The sequence below is a fragment of the Equus przewalskii genome, chromosome 27 (assembly GCF_037783145.1).
Source record: "Equus przewalskii isolate Varuska chromosome 27, EquPr2, whole genome shotgun sequence".
NCBI lineage: Eukaryota > Metazoa > Chordata > Mammalia > Perissodactyla > Equidae > Equus > Equus przewalskii.
The window spans coordinates 33,196,022-33,220,958 of record NC_091857.1 but is presented as its reverse complement, the minus strand read 5'-3'; the positions used below and the strand labels follow the sequence as shown (position 1 = coordinate 33,220,958).

General features: G+C 43.8%; 1 protein-coding gene across 2 annotated transcripts; it reads right to left on the bottom strand.

The window, feature by feature from the left end:
- Window positions 1-14,899: 14,899 nt before the first annotated feature.
- Window positions 14,900-24,937, bottom strand: RIPPLY3 (ripply transcriptional repressor 3). 2 transcript variants are annotated; one of them, XM_008519344.2, is made up of 4 exons: window positions 24,456-24,937; window positions 23,499-23,565; window positions 19,111-19,178; window positions 14,900-15,732 (listed from the first exon to the last, which is right to left on the bottom strand). In XM_008519344.2, the coding sequence occupies exons 1-4, from the start codon at window positions 24,557-24,559 to the stop codon at window positions 15,408-15,410; spliced, it is 564 nt and encodes a 187-aa protein (XP_008517566.2). In that variant the 5' UTR covers window positions 24,560-24,937; the 3' UTR covers window positions 14,900-15,407. The 2 variants fall into 2 exon arrangements, with proteins under 2 accessions (XP_008517566.2, XP_070453736.1); XM_070597635.1 differs by having other exon boundaries at window positions 14,900-15,710; window positions 24,456-24,822.

Sequence of the window (24,937 nt, the reverse complement as noted above, 5' to 3'; positions counted from 1 at the left end):
CCCACTTAAAGCACTTTAGTATCTTCTCCTTGCCGTTAGTGTGCACATGATCAGGCCTGTGCCTGCCTGCCCACCTCCCACCACTGCTTCTCCTGCTCCTTCTACTCCAACTCCACTGGCTTCCTTTCTGTTCCAACCCTCTAGGTTCTCATTTACCTCAGGGCCTTTGCACAGGCTATTCTCTTGCCTGGAAAGCTCCTTTCCCAGCTCTTTGCCTGGCTGGTTCTTCCTCACCCTTCAGGTCGTCAGATACCACACATTTAGACCAGGTTTTCCCGTGTTATTTCCTATCATGTTTTTCATGCCACAAATTGCAATTTATAGTTTAGAATAATGCTTCTCAAACTTTCTCAGGTGTAGGATGAATTTTTCTCAATTTCCAGTTTGTTACAGATCTATACTTCTGTAAAATATAATAAAAATGAATTACTAGAAAAACGAGATGAAAAAAAGACAAACAACAGAAGCTTGATTTTTTCTTTTTCTGCTAGACTCAACAAACATAAAATTACTCTGTCAAATGGCTCCAGAGGATTCTAAACATTTCTCTCAACTTCTGTGCTGACTTGTCTCAGCCTGGTAACACACAGGTTTTTGTCCAGCCTTATTGCACAGACTCCAGTGTGAGAATCATTGGTTTGTCCCCACTAGACTCCTCTGTCTTACTCACCACCTGTCCCTAAGGTCTGGAATGGTACCTGGCATGTAGGTAGGTGTTCGATACATTTTTACTGAATGACTTGAGTGGTTGAACAAACAATCAGTCACTGATAAGGGAGGGTATGTAGCAAAAAGTGGTCCACTGGGCAGTGTGGCCGGGTGAAGGTGGTCAAGTCTGCAAGCATCACGGGGGACCGGCAGGGGCCCAGGGGTGACTCGACAGCACTCTCACTGCCCAGGCCCATGGAGGTCAAGAGAGGCCCGGGGCAGCATCCTTTGCCAATGCAGCAGCTGTGTTTTATCCCAGAACAGCTCGGCTCAGCCCGCCCCCCATGCTCTGACTCGTGGCCCCTCTGATCTCTGACTGGATTCCCCATGAGGACCCTGGGTGGGAATTCCATTCAGAGTCTATTGATGTGACCTGGGTGGGTGGGGAGCCACCTGAGGGGAGATTCAGAGAGACCCTGGGAAGTCAGGTTTCGGTGGGATCGGCTGGCAGTCGTTGGCCCTCTGCTTGTGAGTAGATACCTAAGCAATGTGCAGCCTCGACACAGAGTCCCAGAGCAGGCCAGCAGGGACTCAGGCCTGAAACAGGGACAGAATCTACAGTGGCTGGGGGCAAGAGGGAGACCGGAGGCAGCCGAGTCAAGCCTGGTGGGCTTCCAAAGGTTGGCCCCTCTCTCTAGGGACACATGACTTCGAGAGAGAGTAGGCTTAGATATAAACTCACAACATAGATAAGGAAACTGAACTTTTCTGGACTTATCAACCTGGCCAGGAGAAATGTTGTGGGCAAAACATACAAGACAGAGAGAAATGGGCAAGGGGAGGGGGCTGGACCCAGGGGCCTCCCGGCCAGGAGGAGGAGGTGACGGCGAGGTCAGATAGGAAGCCTGAGCAGCCAGCCTCTTTCTCATGGGGGGTGGGGGCCAAGGTAGGACCAGCAGGCAACGGCAGAGAGAAAGCGCAGCAGGAAGCAGAGAGAAGAGGAGAAGCAGAGACGTGAGGATGCAGGATGGGGAGGCACCGGCAATTCTCCGAGGCTGAGCTGTCTGGTCCAACATGCAAGTCAGTCCGTGTGGAAACCTCAGAGACATCCTTAAAATTCACTATCAGTAAAGGGCCCCAGGAAAGGCCAACCCAGCCAGGAAAACTACCCTATGCAATCTCTAGGGTGTCTGTTATGAGCCCAATGTTTTCATTTTTATTTCTTTCTATTTTCCTATCACAATTAGCAGTAAGATGTTCCGAATAAAAAAGGCCTACATCCAGGTTGACCAATGTGAAAGTGCCATTTTTGTTAAGTCAAAAATGGTCAAATACTAGCTATTTCACGTCGTTCCACCTAACGTATTTGGGTCCAGAACAGGAAGCAGAGGGGAGCTAAGAGACGAACTTCCTCCTCAACTAGTTCTGGGTGTGTAGCAGAGCTACGCCTCAGGGACCAGAAAGGTGATGGCAGCAACGAAGAGGGAAAGTGGCTGCATCCCCTGGAGAAGAGGGAAAAGGGACAGTGACAAAGGGAGCTGCGCAGAAGAGCAAAGGAACAGGGTCCTCTCTGGCAGGAAGAGGGGCACCAGGGAGTGGGGTGGGGGGACTTCCAGGCTGAGCCCTGAGGCGCCGTCATCCCATTCTCAGGAGGGTGCCGGGCTCACACTGGCCCTGGCAACCGGACTGTGAACACAGCGGTGTAAACTAAGCCACCAGAGCTATGTCTGTAATGTATGAAATGTAAGTCTGTGTTGGTTTTAATCAGATTAGTGGGTCATTTTTTCCCTGTTCTGATGTCCCCAGGCAGCCCAACACTAAATGCCCAACCACCCTCGCTGCGATGCGGCTGCCCACTTCTGCCACCGTATAAAGTGGAATCGACCACCCTCAGTACCGCTGAAAGAAGGAATGCCCAATGTCACTGCCCCAGAACCGCCTGCCACTCCACCTGCAGAGGCCTGCCACCAGAAGCATCGGAGGGGAGGGGCCAGCTTTCTGAGGGACAGCACCCTTGCCCCCATTCCCCATGCCAGTAGGCCCTCGCCCCTGCCTGACATGGGAGAAGCTGCAATCTCACTTCCCTCTCTGGCTCCTGACCTTCCCTTTTCTCCCCACTGATGTCAGGATGGTGGTTGGCAGTGGGGAGAACAGTGACGCTAAAGCTGACTTAGGGACACGACACACTGGAGACAAAAGGACACATTCTTGTTTCACATTTGGGGTCCTCCTTCAGGCTGATCTACAGCTGTGGGGTCCCTGCTCTTCCCTCAGCATCCTCTGGCAAGGCCACCTCTCCTGCACGTCACCAGCAGAGCCCTGGGGTCTTGGATGCTGGCCCCCAAGTGTCCCCTATGAGAATTGAACACAATATTAATCTCTTACACTTCAGTATCCTCAGCTGTCAAGTTGTGAGAATAATGGTAGCTACATCATAGGGTCCTTGTGAGAATGAAATGAGTTAAATTCTTAGAACAGCACCTGGCACGTAGGAAGGATTGCATCAGTGTTACATAATGATAGAAGTATTATTGTCGTCATTGTTGAAAAGACACAGAGTTTCTCATGCAACTCAGGGCAGAAATGCAGCTGGGTATCAGGAATGCAGTGGAACCAGGAACTAACTAACCACCAGGTCCCTCGGCTGCTTATCTCTGTTCCTCCAACCACATCTGTTTCGTTTTGTGTCCCTCTCCAGATCAACCTTCTTTACTCCCCAATCCACACGGCCAAATATGTCCACCCGCATCTCCTAAATGCTCTTGTTATGGACTCAGCCGTGGTCCTAGGCTGGTTTCCCTTGTGAACTGGACAGTGGTCCCCAAAGAAGAGGGAAATAATGGTGAGCTGAACAAATCCCCTGAAAGGTGTCTACTATAAGACAGAAGAGAGCATTAATAGGAATTCCTCACACACTGATGTCAAAGTGACAGTTGAATTTCTGTCCTTTCTGGAGAAGTTGCAAAGCAAAAATCTATTGTGAGCTTGGACATCACTACCAAGAGAATTAAATCAAGGTACTACTTTGACTAATACAAAACTACGTTTTCTTCTATTTCAATGTGAATTTTGAAGTGATTGCTCTCCAAATAACAACCAGGGCAGACTGTGATACAGAGAAGGTGCAGCCCTGATCTCTGGGGCCTTGATGACTTAGAAGCTATTTTGAAATTTTTTTATGTTACTTTTCCTGTTTCTAATGTTATCTTCCTGTTGTATGTTAAATATTTTGTTGAATGTATGAGATAAATATGCTAAGAACCATTGTGATAGCTTTTCTGAGGTGACGTGCTTGGCGAAGTTCAGATGAATGCTGAAAAACACTTCGGGCAATTAAAATAACTGACAAACGAAACAACTATGAGGATGAGCTTTGTGGCCTTCCCTTATGTGCAGAAAACTAATTGTGCTCGTTTTCCTGGTTGATTAAGGAAATCTTCCATGCATCTCCTATTTTGTTTTCATTTAAAAGATCTAACAGCAGAGCAAACGGAAGAGGGAGAAAGTGTTAATGGTTTTAGGGATTCATTTAAACAAGGCAGCAGGTGCCATTGGTTTCTATTTACGATTCAACAATTAGAAAAGGAAGACACATGAGCATCTAATGTTGGGCCAGAATGCTTTTCTTTGGTGAAAGCCAAATAAGCCTACAATCATGGACCCTGTTTACAATTTTTTGCTGAAGTGATGCCACTCTTGGAAAGGATGGTCTCATATTTAGGAATAACAGGATTGCAAGGCTAAGATGAACTTTAAGAAGCTATCTAGAGAAACAACCCGAATGTCCATGAATGAACAAATGGATAAACAAAATGTGGTCTATCTACACAATTGAATAGTATTCAGCCATAAAAAAGGAATGAAATTCTGATTCATGCTAGAACATGGATGAACTTTGAAAATGTTACGCTAAGTGAAAGAAGCCAGTCACAAAAGTCCACGTATTATACGATTCCATTCCTATGAAATTCTACAATAGGGAAACTTATAGAGACTAAAGTAGATTTGTGGTTGCTTAGGGCTGGGGTGGGAGATTAGGGGCTTGATAGCAAAGGAGCATGGGGTTTCTTTTTGAGATGATGAAATGTCCTAAAATTGCAGTGATAGTCGCATGCATCTGTGAATATATTAAAACCACTGAATTGTACGCTTTAAATGGGTGAATTACAGTGTATGTGAATTCTATCGCAATAAAGTTGCTTTAAAAAATGAGTGGATGGATAGACAAAAACTGGTCAAAAAAAAACGCTGTCTAACTCATCCATATTTAGATCATTCCAAACATATGAAAAACTGAGAAGTGCTGGTTGACTGGGTTGGTCTCTTGATAAAGCCTTTTCAGACTCTTGTAGTGCCAAACTAGAATTCTAATGCCGACTGAATTTGCATTCATTGTATTGCATCTTATGCGACAAATAATTTTGTTACCCCAAAATAATTTCTTTCCACTTCATAAACCTAAACAAGTAGGTGATCAGTTGTCTTATATCTCTTTATATTGAACATTAGCCTTTTTTCAAATAACACTTTTTTCACAAAACATGTCCTGGGTAAAAGCTTTAGAACACAGCCACGGTTTATCAAAACATGAAAAACGTGACTGCATTCAGGAGCTTGGAGAATATAATTTCTATTCTGCCGATGGCAAACGAGAATGACAAAAATTGTGGCAATTTTTAAAGCAAACAAAAGCAGATAGTTAAGAACATGTGGTAAATTCTCTTAATCCTAAAAGCTAGGCTGCAAGATGTTTCTGGGTATTTGGGACACTAGGGTATGGCAGAAAAGAAATGAAAGATGTAGAGTCATTGCTTGCCATCTAAACCCAAAGACAATGGTGACCGTTCAAGAACTGCTCCTTCTATAGACTAAGTACCTCAGAGACTTGCAGAAGATCAAGCAACGACAGAAGGAATCCATGCAAAAAGAGAGGCTGAAAGAAAACGAAACTGAGACCTCCCTTCAGCCTGGTCCATTAGGGTGAAAACGCCCCCGAGGCTGGGAATTCTGGTGAGCCCATCAACCTCCCAAGGGCAGGCAGCAAGCCGGCGGGCCCCTTGTTTTCAGAGAAAGTTTTCCCCAAACCCAGATGGGCACCCAGTCCAGAGACCAGGAAGTGAAGTTGCTGTAGACACTCCCTGGGAAGTTTTCTCTGGATTTCTAGGACTAAGCTGCGCCATAAAAACATCCCAATGGAAGCACGTGCGCTGAATCAGGACTCCCTGGCTTGAATTCAGATATCAAGGTGGCAGGTCAGGGATGGGCTACGACATGGGGTATTTTGTGAGCCCACAGCTTCCCCAGAAGAACAGGTGATAGGCAAGAGCTTGTAGCCCTCCTGGAAGATGGCCACAGAGCTCCAGAAAATAGCAGAGAAGTGCCGTCTAGGAAGGAAAGACTCAGTCTGGTATCCTGTGCTAATAATTACCTTGGACTTTAAATAAATAGATTTCCAAACCACAGGAGGAAGTTGAACAAACTTAATGCTTTCTTTTGGATCAAAGCCAAGGCAGGAATGTAAGCCGTACTCACCCAGACTTCACCCCGGGAGCTTGCAGAAATGCCGGAAAGTTCACATCGGCGTTTCCCGGGGGCTGAAACCCCCAGGAGATAGTGTCTTTAGAAGTTATGTTTGTGAGACATCACACTCCGGTAACTTTGTGACTGATAATCAATTGTCCTGCTACGACACAGTTTGCTCAGGTTGACTCTGAAGAAGAATGGACGTGTGTTTATATTTAGGAAATTTCTGCATTTAGGTATGTTTACTCTTAAATCAACTCAAGTGACTTTCTAGATTTTAGCAAAATAAAATCATTTCTACTAAAGCCAGACATACACATACCCGAGGACTCAGCAACCACTCCTAGATATCTACTCAACAAAAATGTACACATATATACACAAAAGGCGTATTCAAAAACATTCACAGCAGCGTTATTCATAATAGCCCCAAACCTGGAAGCAATCCAAATGTCCATCAACACTAGAATGGATAAATGAATAGTGCTATATTCCTACGATAGAATACCATAGAACAATGGCTGACTCCTATGTACACAGTGTTGAGTAAAAGAAACCAGACACAAGTGAGCACATACTGTATGATTCCATTTGTAGAAACTTCAAAACTGGCTAACACGAATCTATGGTATTAGGAGTCAGAACAGTGGTTGTTTTGGGGAGGAAGTGAATGTGGTGGCTGGGAGGGGCCATAAGAGGGGCACCTGGAGTGATGGTAATCTATTTCTTAACCCAGCTGGCATTTCACAGGGTGTGTTATCTTTTAAAATTCATCAAACATTCATGATTTGCTCACTTTTCTGCATCTGCTATGTGTTGATAAGAAATATATTTTAAAATCAATTTTTAAAAATATCTTTTAATGGTCTATATGGTAGCTGTAACTATTGCTAGGGGCCAGTAAATTATTATAGAAACTATGTAAAACTTCTGAATTTGCAGGTGTACTGTTTGATGTACCTGGCGAGACCCCAGATTATGACACTGTGACCATTATTTTTGATAACTAAAGCCCCAAGTCTTACTCCTAACTTAAATCTGGATATTGTCTCTACCATGTTGTTTACCGAAATAATCCTGGAGTTTAAAGTAATTTAAGGCACTCACAGAAAGCTCTAGTCTAATGATGACCTGGATCTCCAAAACTGGTCTTCCCTTCATGTCTTACTTTGGAATTGAAATTATCATCCCAGAAGTACACCTGGGACCTTTTTACCTTTACATGATGGATGCTCAGAGGTCACTGCAAGTGTGTAGAAGACACGACCTTTACAAACCTAGGAGAGTCAAAAACTAAGAGTGTCAGGAAAGAAACTACAGGATTTCTTTAGAATGATTTCCTTGGAGTTACTTGTAGAAATTTAAATTTTGTCATGCTAAAAAAAGATTGTATTATTCCTTTAATGGCTCAGTGGCTAAAGAAAAAGATACAAATATTGTTTTACTAGAAGAGTCTAAGCTTTTTTAACAGCTTTATTGGGATGTAATTTACATACCATACATTCACCGACTGGCACTGTACTATTCAATAATTTTAGTAAATTTATAGAATTGTGCAACAAGCACCACAATCCAGTTTTAGGATGTTTCCATCACCCCAAAAAGTTTCTTTTCGTCCATTTACAGTTGATCCCTGTAGTGGGAGTGATGCCACTCCCAGCACAAAGTATTCTGTCACTATAAATTTGCCTTTTCCTGACATTTCATATAAATGGAATCATACAACACAGTCTGTGGTGTCCGGCTTCTTTCACTTAGCATAATGTTTTCCAGGTCCATTCATGTTTGAACATGCATTACTATTTCATTTCATCCCTTTTTATTGCTGAATAATATTCCATGGCATGGATAAACCACATTTTATTTATCCATTCACCAGTTGATGTACACTTGAATTGTTTTCAGTTTGGGATTATTGTGAATAAATGTGCTGTGAAAGTTCAGGTGCATGTCTTTGTGTGGACAAATGTTTCCATTCCTTCTGAGTAGATTCTTAGGACTGAAATTGCTGGGTTATATGGTAAATTTATGTTTAACTTTTTAATGAAACTGTCAAACTTTTTTCCAAACTGTTAATCATTTTACCTTCCCACCAGTGACATATGAAGATTCCAGTTTCTCCACATCTCTGCCAATATGTGTTATTATATTTCTTTTTAAAATTGTGACCATTCCAGCAGGCGCATGACAGTTTCTCATTGTGGTTTTAATTTGCATTTCTGTTAACAATCAATGACGTCGAGCATCTTTTTGACATATCTGAAATGATAAAATCTGTTTGTAAGGATTACTATGTAAGGATACAATGAAATGTTAAAATAAGACTGTATTTTGGATTTGCCCAGTAACCTCTAAGGCAGTTGAAAATATTTTTATAAACATCCATCATTTTCATGATCATCATAAAGAGTACCTATTTATGTATTGGTCTTTCACCAGCAATTCTATGAAAATGAGCCATGCAGACGTGATTCACGCCCTGCAGGAAAGTATTAAAACCTCCCTCTGGTGTTTCTGTATAGGGCAGTTTTTCTCTTGCTTAGATTTATCATCTTCCTAGCGCAAAAAAAAAGGTGATCAAAATAAACTGCTCGAAAAAACAAAGAAAAACTTCCGTCTTCCTAAAAAAAAAAAGCTTCTGTGAGTTCAGTTGATTGTTCGGGGTTCAAAATAAAATCATGGAAAAATCTCAGTAGTCTATGTAATTAACAAGGCAGGGATGTGCAACAGATGAGCGTAGAGACACGTGGCCTGTGGTCGGTGTAAGTAATTCTGGTGAGTGAAGCTGCCCAGTCACGGGGATGGAAGTTGGGGGAGGGGTCCGGGCTTAATGCTGGGAAGGGGGCTTCTTGTGGGATGTGGGTTCCTTTCTCAGATTTGACTCATTCTGTAATTGGATTTTCTCTGTATGTAAAGGGATGAGGCGAGTTCAAGAGCTTAGTTGAAACCTTAGTAAGTTCCTGGAAACTTCTTGGAATCTGCAGAAAAGAGTTCTTAGACTTTGTTCTCCAGGATCTTAAGGGATTGAACGTCCCAGGTCTCCTTTCTCATTTCCATTTTACATCCCATTCCCCAGTGAAGTAAGCTCCTAAATGCCGCTACAAGGTCCCAGTTCAGGAAGAACGAAGAGCTCACTGACTGCGGGCACTCACTGGGGCCCCAAAACACCTCTGAGCTCTGGCCCATTTTTAAAGATCTCACAGAAAAGAATGGCCTTGTTGGTAACCTTGTTCTTTTCCTCTGGAAATTCCTGGTCCACGCCCCCCTCTCCCCAGTTCTTAAATTATTTTTTAGCTGAAGGAGACCAGACATATGCAGGCCAGACTCTTAAAAATTATGCTCTTGCTTCCACTCCTAGACACACACACAATGGAAATGGGCACATATGCCCACCGATAGACAAGTACAGGAATGGTCAAAGCAGTGTTACTCCTCACAGCCCTGAGCTGGAAACTAACCAAATACTTATCAATAGGAGAATGGCCGAATGAATGGTGGTATATTCACACAATGGGGCTCTGTTCAGCAATGAGAATGAGCCTTACAACTGCACACACAGTGTGAATGAATCTCACAAACCAAGGTTAATGAGAGAAGCCAGACACACAAGAACACACGCCCTGTGATCCCACTGATATCGAGTTTGAAACCAGACAAATGACATCTATAGTATTGGAGGGTGGTGACCGGAAGGGAGCACAAGAGATTATTCTGGACGTCTGGTTGTGTTCTGTTTTTGACCTGGGTGCTATTTTCATCAACACGTTAACTTTGGAAAAATATATCAAGCTTATGATATATCTGGTTGCCCATAGATGTGTTATTCTTCAATAAAAAATTGACCTTAAAAAACAGCCTAGAGAAAATAAAGGATGGTTTTATTTTCTTCAAGTCAATATTTATAATACAATTGTTATGAAATTTCCTCTGAAAAAAACAATGCTCTCCAATATACTCTTCAAATAGACCTCTGAAATATAAAGATAAATGATAATCTTTTATGTAATTTCAGAGAGCAGTTTTATGCCTTATTTAATTAATTACTTTATTTATTTTGGTGGGGAAGATTGGCCCTGAGCTAACATCTATGCCAATCTTCCTCTATTTTGTGTATGTGGGACGCCACCAAGTGTTACCAAGGATGTGGAAAATGAGAACCTTCCTACACTGCTGTGGGAATGTAAAATGGTGCAGCTGCTTTGGAAAATAGTCTGACAGTCCCTCAAAAAGTTAAACATAAAGTTACCATTTGATCCAGCAATCCCACTCCTAGGTATATTCCCAAGAGAAATGAAAACATGTGTCCACACAAAAAGGCATACATAGATATCCAAAGGACAATTTAAAAGCCAAAAAGTCAAAACGACCCAAATGTCCACAAATTGATGAATGGATAAATAAAATGTACTCTATCCATACAATGAAATATCATTCAGCCATAAAAAGGAATGAAGTGCTGACACATACAACAGCATGGATGAACCCTGGAAACATCACACTAAGTGAAAGAAGCCAGCTTCCAAAGGCCACATGTTGTATGATTCCGTTAACATGAAATGTCCAGAATAGGAAAATCCAGACAGACAAAAAGCGGATTAGTTATTGACAGAGGCTAGGGGGAGGGGGAAATGGGAGTGACCACTAATGGGTGTTTCTTTTTGGAGTAATGAAAATATTCTGGAACTAGACAGTGGTGATGGTGCAACCCTGTGAATTTACTAAACACTGATGAAGTGTACACTCTTAAAGGGTGAATTTTATAGTATGTGAATTATAGTGCAATAAAAATAATTTCTGAAGAAGCTGGATTGAAAATAATACAGGTAATGCAAGCACAAGAAAACCACGAGAAAATGGCTAGACTCAAACCTTGGCTTTTATTACAAGCTCGTTGTCAGCCACATAAAAGGTAAGACATGTGATGGGATAATTGAAATTATCAAGAAAAATAATTGAATTATTAACATATAATCATTGAACCTCAAGCAAAGCATATATTACACCTCAGATATTACTGATCATATGTTTAATATCGTGTGATCCTAAATCTAGTATTTTACAAATTTTCATCAAACTTAATGATAATTGTTTAGAAAATTGTTTTGCAATTGTTTCTTCAATACAGAAGTTCAAAAAGAAACAGACCACTGGAAAAACACTTTTCCTTCCTACCACAGTAAAACTGGTTAAAATAGCAAGGAAACAATATGGCAACAAGTTGAAATGCATTCTTTTGTTAGCAAATCCGTTGGAATACTCAAGGAAAATAGGAGATTTGAAGAAATAAATATTACAGCAAATTATGCAGTGTGGGAGGTTTGTGATACAAATGTTTCTAACATGTTTCAGCTTGTGGGATTTGCAAGATTCTGCTTCCATAATCAAATTCATTACGAGCTACTGTTTGTGAGCCACTGAAAGAAACAGGCATCAGAGAAGTCAGCCACAAGCATAAATTACTTATTCAAAATAATATATTTTATGGAGACCTGGCTAAGGGTAACCATTGTTGGAGTGGCTGCCTTGATGAGAATTTTCAAGATTCTAGAGAAAAGGTATAGAGATACCACATGTGAAAGCTGTTTATTGCATCACTATTAGGCAAGCTACTGCAGAAAATAAATTGAAAGAGAAATGTAGGTTTTGGAAAATATCATCAAAGTGAGTTTTTTCCTTTTCGTAAATGAATGGAAATGAAGGGTGTGAGCCATAGGGAGTGGCGGTGACTGTGGAAACTGAGGAGAGCAGGTTGTTTAATGAAGAAGCCGGTGCTCACCTCCAGTTGATGGGTTCCATGTGGGAACACAGGCAACTGTGGCCAGAGATGGAGAGTTTTAAAGAGAAATTTCCTAATCTGTAAAGCCCCTGTGACAGGAAAATAAAATGAGTTTTTTGAAGGGCAATTTGTTTTCTCTCTCTCTCCACTGTTTTATTACTGTGGGATGAACATAAGCCAGTCGTGGCCTCCTGACTCCTTCAGAAAGATTAGACAATGTGGTTAATTTGATTAAAATAAGACCTTTAAAGTAGGGAACCTTTGCAAGCTTTTGTCTTCATATGGAGAGTGACCCCAACAGTCTTTCGAACTAAATAGAAGCCAGCCAGCTGTCTTCTGGCAAAAGAAACTTAAAAGATTTTTTACATTTTTCTGACCTTTTTTGGGCCAAGTGATTGTTATAAATATGCCAGTTAGCAAATAATTAAACATTTAATTAATATTTAAAGATTTATTTAAATATTCTTCAATGTAGAGATTTTTTAAAATGAGTGGAAAAGTAAGTGTTGAATCAAAGAAGTTCATGCCTGTGAAAATGCATGTTTGAAATTGTTTTTATCAATAGGGGATTTTTCTTGCTGAAACAGATATGTTACCTTAAAAAACCCCACCAAGTCTGTATATCTTAAGACAAAAACATTTAAACTGTTTAAAAAATTCCAAGACGTTTCAGTGCATTTTAGAATCCCTTGTCTAAAACATAAATATATTATATAGCTAAATAAAAATACAAAATCCAACGTCTCCTAATTGGTTCAAAAAACAACAAATTGACGTCAGAGAAGATGGAAATTTACTCATCAAATTTCAACAAAAACTTCTGCAAAATTGGTGGATGGGATTAAAAACAAATATTGTGATTTAATAAGTGTATGATGTGTTTCTTTCATTTGAATCTATGCTTCTCTGTGAGGTAGCTTAAATGTCATTAAATTATATACATAAATTTAATGAGCACAAAAGGATTTAAAAACTGTTAATTCCAGTTATATTTAAAATGGTTCTTTAGGGGCCAGCCCAGTGGGGCAGCAGTTAAGTGTGCACGCTCCACTTTGGCGGCCCAGGGTTCCCTGGTTCGGATCCCGGGTGCGGACTTGGCACCACTTGGCAGGCCATGCTGTGGCAGGCGTCCCACATATAAAGTAGAGGAAGATGGGCATGGATGTGAGCTGTGAGCTCAGGGCCAGTCTTCCTCAGCAAAAAGAGGAGGATTGGCTCAGGGCTCATCTTCCTCAAAAAAAAAAAAAAGAAAAATGGTTGTTTGATATTTGTATTATCCTTTAAAATCTGTAGTATGTGTATGTTTTATAACGTGAAACATGTTGGCCCCACAGTACATGTAGGTTGGGCATATGAAATTGCCATTTTTGTAGCTCAAAACAACCGAACATCAGCAATTTCAAATGGTTCAACATGAGGTATAGTTTATAAGTGAATATTTGTTAGGGTGCAGACTCAAGGTTCTTTTTTTTTTTTTAAGATTTTATTTTTCCTTTTTCTCCCCAAAGCCCCCCGGCACATAGTTGTGTATTTTCAGTTGTGGGTCCTTCCACTTGTGGCATGGGGGACGCTGCCTCAACATGGCCTGATGAGCGGTGCCACGTCCACGCCCGGGATCCGAATGGGCAAAACCCTGGGCCGCCCAAGCCCAGTGCGAGAACTTAACCACTCGGCCACGGGCGGCCCCTCAAGTTCTTCTGATGACGGGAATACATGATCAAAAGTGTGGCGCTTGCACGGGTTTGGGCTTTTATAAAGTCAATCTATGCAACCGCAATAAGCAAAGAGGGCCAAGGAGCCCCAACCTCGCCCTCTCCCCGTCACAATGTCCAACTCGGAGTACCTGTGGTTCCCTCACTGGCCATGGCTAAAGTGTCCTGTTTTCTGAATTTTCAGTAAGCTGACCAAACTCCAAGTAATTTAAGGAGAGTGTACCACGCAGCACATTTGAAGTTGCGGTGCTGTCAGCATGAGGACTAGGTTTGGTTTCTCAGTGCTAAAGTGGCGATGGGGCCAGATCTCTTGTCTCAGTAAAACTGGCTTACTAAGAAAACTAAACAAGGAAGAGTAAGGGTAAGACTTCTAGTATTTTTCTGTTAAAACGCAGCAAAATAGGAGGCCGTCTTAAACGCTTTCTGAAATAAGGCCAGGTACAGTTTTTTCTAAGTTTGAAAAGAAGTGCTTTAAACAAGTAAAAGAACAATAAAACAAAATAAGTTTAAAAGATTTTCAAAAAAGAAAAACAAAAATAACAAAAAATTTTAACAAGAAAAAGACCAAAAAGAGAAAAAACAAAAAAAGTAATTTTTTAAAGGGGTGGAACAATAAAAAAACCAATTGATGTTGGCTACCTTTGGACAGAAAAAGGGGAGGACAGGAGAGGGTGAAATTTACTTTATTTTGCAACGTATACTTTTCTACACTGTTTAGATTATTAAAATATTTGTGTGCGTTACTCCTATTTTTTAATCTTAATGGATTATTTGGGCATTGATGTTATAGGCCATTTCATCTCATTTTTTATTCTTTTTCTGCACTCTTAAAAACCATAAATATCACTGAAAGAGTTAAATATAAAAACATCCTGACAAACTTTTAAAAACTTTAAAGAACGAATTAAATCTAAAAATGTCTTAAACAAAAAAATTGATTATCAAACATTTTTTCTTTCAAAATATTTATTTCAAGTAGAAACTGGGAAGACAACCACACGTAAGATAGTTAAGTAAGAAACCTTGAGGAATACACTCATTTGATCATCAACATATAACAAAACTGAAAATAATTTTACATTAGATATTTTGATTGAAAACAGGGTGATTCTATTCAAGTAACAAGCCCAAAGCAATTCCCAGCTAGTTACAGCTCCTCTCCCTGTCTATTTATAGGCACAGAACTTGGACAAGAATCATGTAAATTTTTATCCAGAACGGTTCCCTAGAAATCCATGTCTTTTTATTTCTGTTGCTCTTATGGAAATTATTCAGTGTTTTGTTTGTTTTTCATAAATAAATTTTTTTCAGCATGCCACAGAGCAACCACATCAACCCTTGGACAATATCTAAATCATTTTTACAACAGCAGAAATAGCCAAATAATGAGTCTCAGGTTAAGTGAGAGGCATGGGTGGGTTATTAATCTGTATTGGAATGATTTGCCACTTGATCAGCAGAGTGACAGTACTGAACGTGCTTTGACAGTGGCCCTATCCGCTAACAACCCATGTTGACACCAACCTTCTCTTGGTCCTAGAATGCTTTCTCAACGGTATGCATGAGTGCCTGAAGAAGAATCGCCAGAAGGAAAAGTAAAAGCTGAGTTCTTGCCATGAACGGAGTGCTGACCAGGGAGAGTGTAGGCAGCCCTGACCCCTTACACCCAGCAGAAATGCAAAGTGTCCTGGAGCAGCTGTCCCCAAGAGCGTGTGTGAGGTGGGTCTGGCATGGGAGAGAGACCCGGCTTATTTGAATGAGGTGCACTCAGCGCCTCCCGGAGAGTCACGGTGGGGGAGCAGACCCTTACCCCCGAGGCCACCACATCCTCGGTATCTCCGTCCTGGGTTTGTCCGTAGGCCTCTGCCCTTTGCTCCCAGGCTGTCTTCCACTGGACCTGCCACCTCCTGGCACGGAAGGTCAGGCGGCTGGGCTTCATCCTCTTGCTCTTCATCATCTGAATCGGACGCATCGTTGTAGAAGTGAATGGTGGCTTGCACTGGGAAACTGGCCAGCACTTTCTCCCCGGAACTCTGCAGATATTCTTGACTCTTAGAAATGGGTAAATAAAGTCTAACATTTAAGAAACAAATACACCATTAATCAACTTTAAAATCCTTCTAAACTCCATCTAGAGGGTCCTTTTCCCAGAAGCAGCTAACTCCCAATCTTCATCTCTGATTTGGCCTTGGCTGCACACAGCAGTTTTTTTAAGCCACCAGAACACAAAACTGTGGGAAGATGGAGGTACCTGGTCACACTAATTCAGAAAGGAGCCGTAACATGAGTGAGCAAATCCACTGAGACCAACACAGGGAAAAGGGTGGGCTTCCGTGAAGGTAAAAGGAAATTAAAACGGAGTTCCAAGATTAAGAGGCTCACTCTGATCAAATGGAGACCCGGCTCATTCAGGACAATAAATGTTCTATAGTTGTGTGTCCTTAACGTCAAGGATGCGTTCTGAGAAATGAGTCCTTAAGCGATTCCATCCCTGTGTGAACATCACAGAGTGTATTGAAAGGGAAACAAAATTTGCCACCCCAAAATGTGTCTGTTTAACATGAGGATTATTTTATGCTGATTATTTTTAAGAAACAAAAGTTTTAGAAAATTTTTCCTATTACCTCCGCCTTATCTGCCTAAAAGAATTCAGATGAAAAAATCTGTCTCAGGAAGCAAGCTATCTCCTTAACATAACATGAACCAGGTGGTAGACAGGGAGGAATCTAGAAAAGCCTGTTTGTTGGGCTCCCCTCTGTGTTCTTCTGTGTCTGTGCAGCCAAACAAACACTTGTTTTCCATATATTTGCTCCTTTGTGCCTACATGTGAATTGCCTTCCTTCCCATTGAAGCCCTTGACTCTCCCCACCCCCAACGTCTTCTTCCGTCTTTAACTGAGAATGGCATTTAAGGTGAGGGCTTTGACCATTTTGGCAAGTTACTTGATTTTCCTGGGTTTCTCCCAGGTATACATGTTATTAAACTTTTGTTTGTTTTTCTCTTGTTAATCCGTCTCATGTTAATTTAATTCTTATACCGGCCTGAAGAACCTAGAAGGGTAGAGGAAAATTTCTTCCTCCTCTGCAGCACTTACACAGACCTGGATGGTACAGCCCACCACACACCTAGGCTATATGGCACGAATCCTATGGGACTACTGTCGTCTAAGTGGTACAAGACTGTATTTAGGTTAGACCCCACTCCTCCAACACCCCCAAGCATGGGGAATGTTGTGACCCTTTTGGCTCTGAAGGAGACGTGGCTCCAATACCAGGTCTAGAGAAGTGGTTAATCTTTCTGGCTGTTGCTGTAGAGAAGCTGTAGGGGTGGGCCCCTCACTTTGCCAGAATAGAAAATGGCAACCCTGGCTACTTGTCTGGAAGGAAGGAAGGAAGGAAGGAAAAAGAGAGGGAGGGAGGAAGGAAGCAAAGAGAAAGAGAGAAAGAACAGAGAGAGAGAGAGAGAGAGACGGAGGGAAGGAAAAAAAGAAAGAAAATAACTTAAATATATAAAATTTGGAACCTCTAAATCCAGGTTTTGTGAACTTAGGATTCCAGTTATACATGGAAAGTATTAAAAATACTCCCCACCCTCCCCTTAATCTCTTATCCTTGTTCCTTTTACTCACTAATGTGTTTGCATTGTTCCCTGGGGCCTTCTGAGGAACTGAAAGGGATTATCAACTGATCACTGCTTATTTGCAAAGCTGATTTCAATTTCTCGCCTTTTTGGATAAGGGAGAAAAGGGAGAGAGAAGATGCCTTGTTATAAATAACGCACGACCATTTCAAACTTTCTAAGATTTCCAGTAGACCCATGCTTCTTAACCCCCAGGGGACATCTGGCAATGTCTGGAAACAATTTTGTTCTTATAACTGAGGGGAAGCTACTGGCATTGAGTGGGTAGAGGCCAGGGAGGCTGCTCTACCTGCTCGATGCCTGGGACAGCCCCACAACGAGAATTCCCCAGTCCGAAGTGAAACAGCGCTGAAGCTGTAAGACTCTGCAACAGACAGAATGGATATACGTCTATCGAAGACAGAAATATAGGCAGTTTGGTGGCTGGCCATGTTAAGAATTAGCTGTTATGTTGAAGTATTTATAGGCAATTTTGTAGGATGTCTGAGATTTTCTTTAAAATATTCTAACAACAACAACAAAAATAGTTGGGAGAAAGTGATAAATATGAACAGATCTGAAGAAAATGGATAATTATTGAGGCTGGTGATGGGCACATGGGGGTTCGTTGTCCTATTCTCTCCACTTTTCCGTATGTTGGAAATTTTCTGGGATAAAAAGATAAAATAAAATTGTGTATTTAGTTTGCAATGCAGTTACATGGATGCAGCCCATGCCTGGCCAGTCACTGCATTTTCCACCAATCAAAACTTGGGGAGCAACAGCAGACAGTGAGGCAGGCCCGCGGGGAGGGGGGGGGCAGGTAAATGCTGACAGGGCATGAGAGGGTGGTGGCTCTGAATCCTGGCTGCATGTTAGGATCCCCTGGGGAGCCTATAAAAATACGGATAGCTAGGCCTACCCCCAGAACAAGTGCGTCAGAACCTTCCAAAGCAGCCACGCAGAGTTTGTGCTGCTAAAGCTTCGCCAGTGAGTTTATGAGGATTAAGGACCATGATGGAAGGGATGCCAGGAAGGCTTCCCATTTCCAAAAATCACTCTTTGACCAATCTGAGGGGCTCTGGATTTCACCTCTAACAATTAGTGTCTTTGGGTTTTATTAAGGCTTCTGGTTTTCCGGGATAACCCAGATAAACACAATGAAGAAAGGTGGCAGCATAGGCTGGGTTCCTTTTGGTGAAGGAAATGAGAGATGGAGAGAAACAGACTGAGAGAAATGAGAGAGAGATGGAGACAGGGAGACAGACAAAAGTCCTGAGCATGAGCCACTTGCCTAAAATGGATAGAATGAAGAGAGATACAGCAGTGAGGTCCTGATCACCAGCAGGACCATGAAAACACTACCGGGAGAGGCTGTAGGTACCGATTGTGGTGGAACACCCACCCAACTGTTCATTTATTCAGCACATAAATTTTGGAGGTCTACTTGGCACTAGAAAACATATTAACTTCTATAGTGGGAGAAGAATAGAATTGTATCTAAATACCTAAGTAAGTATGTATGTATATACAATTAATATACAATTAAATTTAACACAAGACATAGTATGCAATGAGAGGTATAAACAAAAGGTATAAAGAAAAGAAAAGCCAATTCCAGCTTCCAACCAAACACACAATTAATGAATGGATTCCAGAAACCCAACAAAATATCCTTGAAGTTCCTTGGCATAATAATAACTCAATAATATTGGAGAATAGACTACATTATTTTCCACTTTGTTGAAAATGCATACGGTTGAAGACACCAGGCGTATTAATGCTTCTATCAAGAGGAAGTTACATATTTCTTACTGTGGAGTCATATATTACCTTACAGGATGCTGGAACCCAAAGGCCCCCTTTGATCCAGAAGTTTGTTGGTCACCCCCAGACTCAGGCTGTAAAGACAGACACATACGAACACAGAGACAGTTAAGGAGCCTCTAAAGCAGCATCCCGGGGTTTTCAAAAATCAGGAGGAAGTAGTCCGCCCTTGTCGGTATGAGGACGGATTTTAGCAGTATTTGATAAGCCCTCTTCCTGTTTCTGTTGTCGGCACTGTGAGGGATTCAAAGGTGGAAGGATGGGTCCAGCCCAGTCCTTAGTTCAGACGCTTTAAGCCTAATGGGGAGAGACACATGTGGGCAGCTAACTGCACTACAGAGCATGGTACAGGAAGATGCTAACGATCCTACGTGGGCAGGAGGATCGGGAAAGGGCTCACAGAGGGCCTGGCAGAGGCATCAGTGGCACTTGGGAGAGCAAACTGGACACCATTCCTGGAGGAGGTGAGCATCAAATTCTGAAAGGCGGGAAAACAGGGAGCACAGGTGGGGAAGTGGGGGGAGCCCAGGGTGGAATGAACGAGAGGCTGCGTTGGTCAAAGGGCTCCCTTGGGAAGCTGATTCTCGATTACAGACTATTTAACTCTTTAGATGGCCACTAGTAAGTCTAGGCTTCATTCTGGAGACAGACACCAAGACCACTACTGATTGTTGAGCTGGGAGTTCAACAATCAGGTCTGTATTTTAAGGATAACCATCGCCGTGGGAGCAGCACAAAGCTTGGAGGCGCCTGCCAAGAGGTGATAAAGATTTGAACTCAAGTAACAGCAACCAGGGAGGGAAGGAAAGACAGACTCCGAGGACACTTCAGTAGCCTCCAAAGGCCCAAGACGACCCGAAGATCAAGAGTGGAGAGGAGGGCCCCGAACAGCCAAAGCAATCTTGAGAAAGAAGAACAAAGCTGGAGGCATCACACTTCCTGATTTCAAACTAAATTACAGAGCTATAATAATCCAAACTGTATGGTATTGGCATAAATGCAGACACATAGATCCATGGAACAGAACAGAGCTCAGAAATAAACCCATGCATATATGGTCAACTGATTTACAACGAAGGAGCCAAGAATATAAAATGGGGAAAGGATAGTGTCTTCAATAAGTGATGTTAGGAAAACTGAACAGATGCAAAAGAATGAAACTGGACCTCAGTCTTACACCACACACCAAAATCAACTCAGACCGGATTAAAGGCTTGAACATAAGACCCGAAACCATAAAAGTCCTAGGAGAAAACACAGGCGGTAAGCTCTTAACATCAGTCTTGGCAATGAATTTTCGGATTTGACATCACGAGCAAAGGCAACAAAAGCAAAGATAAACAAGTGGGACTACATCAAACTACAAATCTTCTGTACAGCAAGGGAAATCATCCAAAAAAAAAAAAAAGAGAGAGAGGCCGGCCTGGTAGCACAGCGGTTAAGTTCGCACGTTCTGCTTCTCAGCGGCCCGGGGTTCACCGGTTTGGATCCCGGGTGCGGACATGGCACCGCTTGACAAGGCATGCTGTAGTAGGCGTCCCACATATAAAGTAGAGGAAGATGGGCATGGATGTTAGCTCAGGGCCAGTCGTCCTCAGCAAAAAGAGGAGGATTGGCAGTAGTTAGCTCAGGGCTAATTAATCTTCCTCAAAAAAAAAAAAGAGAGAGAGAGGGAAGCTAGTCTGAGCACCAGGAAACTAAGGATGATATTGATGGGTGGAGACAAGACACAAGCAGAGAGAGAGCCAGGCTTGTCCCTGCTAACTCTGACCTTGGTGAGCAAGCCTTACATTTTAGCAGCCATATTTTTATAATACCCTGTGGGGGACTAAGGCAGTTCAAAGGAGGCTCTTCGGAACAAAATGTTTTCCAGGATGAAGCTCACTCTGCAGGGGCTCCAGGTTTCGCGTCTGTGTTAGCTCTGTTTGTAACCATAAAATACCGCTAATTGCTCAGGCCCAGCCTACCACTGTAAGCAATCCTGTGCTGCCAGAGGGGATCTCACTCCCTGTGAGCGGGCAGGATCTAAAGCGACAATGCAAACTTTGGAGGACACCAAAAGGCAGTGTTCGGTGGTACAGAGAAACAGCTTCCTTAAAGCGATTAATTCTAACCAGACTCTGTGAAACATACAGCACACCTTTATACACTTTTAAAACGTTACCCCACAAACATACACAAACTTTAAGAACTTTACACCACAGATATCCTCTTACTAAAGATCCTTTTCTGAGGCCGGAAATGTCTAAAGATTCACAATTTGATAATTCAAAAGGAACAAAAATGTATACAAGTCAAGCACTGTGTTTAAGGGGGGGTATGTGCAATTTTTTAAGAGCGAGAGAACAGAAACCAGCAAAGACTTTCTGAGGCTCTCGCCTTCTCCCTGTGCACGCCTCTGACGTCACTAAAGCCAAAACGTGGGAAGCCTGGAAGATGGGAGGATGGAGGGGCGCAGGAGAACACAGTCCCTGACATCTCCTTCCAGGAAATCGCCTCCTCCCAGGGCCGGCAAGGGGCCAGGAGGGAAGTGGAACAGAGGTCAACAAAGGTTTGGGCTGTCGTTCATTTTTCCCAGGCAGCAGAGGGAGACAGCTCCCAAGGAGGGGTAGGGGCACCGAACAGAGGAGTGACTCCACTGCTCAGGACACAGGGCCTTGAGCCCTTCCGTCGAATTTAGACTTTATTCTAATTTTTCTCTTCCTGCCGGCAGTCCTTGTACAGGTCATTAGTCAGCAGCCCCACCTCATCCCCTTCCACTCTCCGCCAAAGACATTTCTCGGGAAATAGTCTACAGGGCTCCGGAGCCGAGGAATTGTCCTGCTTTGGCGGGAGAGGGCGCTGTTGAGCAAGAAGCGGTCCCTCCCCGCGCGGCGCTGCGCTCCTCGGGCCGGGGCTCCCGGGGACCGTGCGCGGCACGCGGGGGCAGCAGTGGCCGGCCGCGGACCTCTCCGCCCCGCCACCTGGGCTCTGCGAAGTGCTGGCCCGGGCGAAGCGGGGCAGCGAGCTCGCCAGCTCTGCAGCCCCCACGAAACACGCGCCCTCCCTCCTAAAAAAATCCACCGACACATCTGCTTCTTCCGGTGTGCGGTGCTGACAACCGACTAGAACATTTTTCTGCAAGCATTCCATTTTTCTCACAAATGGCCTTCTCTTCATAACAGGAAAAAAACACTTGTCTTACATTAGGAAGGATGCTATAGTATTTTTATTCTTGCAAACAACTGATAGGCTTTACATACATTTCATTTAAAAGAAAATTGGATAATTGTAAACTTCTATATACTCTCTCTCCCAAGCACCTTTTAAATCTTAGGTTTGAGAACTAAATTCAAATGCAAAAGAAGGAATTATTTTCCATTACTTAGATATTGCACGTAAGAATAACGTGGGTTAAAAAATCGTATCCTTAGTTAATTCGATATAGATTTTATTTGCTTCACTTTTAAAGTAAAAAATAGTCACTGAATTAAAACTCCCATTAATCAGACTAATTGAATAAAGTAGTCTAAGTACAAAAATACGATGGTCTGCTTTCCTGCACCTGGGTTTCTTATCACATTACAAATAAGTGCGCCCTAAACCGTTTGCCACAGCGTTATGTAAATTAAACACACAGTCCTTCGCAGCCTGATTAACCTCAGCATTTTAAAAGTCATCAATTTACATTTTAAAATAAACAAAGGAAAGGTAAATTCTCTGAAAGCAAGTCTTGACTTCAGTAAGTATCAAGCAATGAGGCGACCAATGCAGGGGACAAAAGAATAGTGGTGGCGATTAATCTTCACCCACAAAGCCGTCGGCTGGAGTGTATTTGCTCAGACAACATGAGTTACCCCAGGAGTGCTTGCCGACAGGGCTGAAAGTGCTTCAGAAAGGGCCAGACGGCGGGTGGGGGCTTTTAGCCACACCTTCTGGGCACTCCAGACGGGGCTCTGCCCATATTTGCACGGTGGCACCAGCCCAGCGCTAATGGTGCACTCAGCTTTTCTCTAGCTAATGGTGCACTCAGCTTTTCTCTAGCTAATGGTGCACTCGGCTTTTCTCTAAGGCGGGGGCAAGAGAGACAGCCTTCTCCCCTCCTCCCTCTTATTGTTGGTTTGCAGGAAAAAAACACAACATGGAAGAAATCTCTTATAATGCCCGTGAAACAGCTCTGCCAGAGTGGCTTTGCTTCTCAAGAAAGGAAAAACAAGCAGGAACTGAATCCACACGTGACTCAGGTCTGAACACCTCGCCCACCTACACTCCTGCTCCCAGAGCTGGAGGCAGTTCTGCATTGGATGACCAAGGGAGGGACAGGCCAAGGAGGCCTTTCACGGTCCCTTTGTTTTAGAGATTGTAGCGCTTTCTACCTTAACTGTTGACACCTACAACGCCCACCTTAACCTTACCGGGTTTCCAGTTCCGGCTGGTTCAGCATCTTGGGGCGACCGCATCCAAGGTCTCCATGGTGTAGGGCTGGAATGGCAGGGATCAAGAAGGAACCTCAGCATTTTCTGCTGTCTTTTAAAATTATATGATATGAGTTATCATTCTTATCATTTCTAATGTCTGCCTGAGAAAGTCACTAGACATCCCAGAATGTCTTCTCAAGTTCTCAGTCTGTGGAAAACCCGGTACCATCTGTGTTTAAATCCTCTTGCCACATTCCCAGTTCTCTGCCCTCTCTGGGCTTTGAGAAGTCCCGCATGTGATACAATGATCAGGGAAGACATTAGTTGAGGGATTTCTCTCCCAGCCTGGCTGGATCCTTCCATTCAGATTCCCCACTGTAGCTGGCTACTTTGTCGCTCACTCATTTCAACCGCACCACCTGGGTTATTGAAGGATCTTGACTCTACAGAGAGGTTTCTAGAGCTCTAAGATGCCAAAAGGGGGAATCCATTTCTCCTCTCTGGCTGCCTGGCCACCCAGCCCCTTCCACGCCTCCCCGGCTAAATTGATTATAACTTGACTACCTCATAAAGTGCTGGTGCCGGGGGCAGTGAATGCTGAGCCCCAAGCACACGGCACACAAAGACTGTCACTAAAAGTGTGACAGTCAGACTGAGGAGATCCCCCTGCAAGGCTCGCTGAAGGGCCCCGACACTTCAACGTGCCCAGCCGGGTGAATTTCAGATCTATAAACGAAAGGCTTGGCCCACTTCCTTGGCCGCCACCTCCTGGGCCTCCGCACTTCAGAACCGTGCGTTGGACCGAGCGGACTCTGCGTCCCTGTCTCCGGCTAGGGAACTTGCCCCAAGTCGCCGTCGGGCTCTGGGGCTCGGCGGCGCCGCCGCGTCCCGCTCTGCGCTCCCCGCACCGCGCGCCTCTCGACGCATCCAGCGGGGCCACGGGGACACCCTCACCTCTCGGGCCCGCGCGGCGGCGGTGGCCCCCTGGGACCGTCCCCGGGGCAGTGACAGACGCGCCTCCGCGCCTCCCGGGCTCCGGCCGCCGCCTCGGGTCTCATGGTGCCCGCGGAGCCCGCGCCCCTCCAGCGGTGCCAGCGACTCGGCCGCGCCTTTAACCTCTGGGCGAGGGCGCTCACCTACCAGTGCGCTCGGCGCCAGGTTTAAAAACGGGGGCGGGGCGGGGAGGGGACACGGGAAACCCGGGAGGAGGTGGGGAGGGCACAGGAGAAGCTCCGGGAGGGGACAGGGGGAGGCGGAGAGGAGGAGGGGACAAGAAAATCTCCAGGAGGGAGCGCCGCGGCGGGGTGGGAGGGCGATGTCTAGAAGGGGACTTGGGAAGCCCGGGACAAGGGTGTGAAGGGGACAAAGGAAACCCTGGGAGGGTCTCCGGGGCGGCGGCGGCGAGGAAGCTCTGGAAGTGGACGGCGGGAAGTGAC

What these genes read in the sequence shown, in the direction of transcription:
- RIPPLY3 (XM_070597635.1), bottom strand. Translation starts at nt 24,559, where the DNA reads ATGAGACCCGAGGCGGCGGCCGGAGCCCGGGAGGCGCGGAGGCGCGTC. An exon ending in CCGCCGCGCGGGCCCGAGAG is followed by an intron (nt 23,566 to 24,455) that starts GTGAGGGTGTCC and finishes CTGCCATTCCAG; the next exon opens with CCCTACACCATGGAGACCTT. An exon ending in GGGTTCCAGCATCCTGTAAG is followed by an intron (nt 15,711 to 19,110) that starts GTAATATATGAC and finishes CCCATTTCTAAG; the next exon opens with AGTCAAGAATATCTGCAGAG.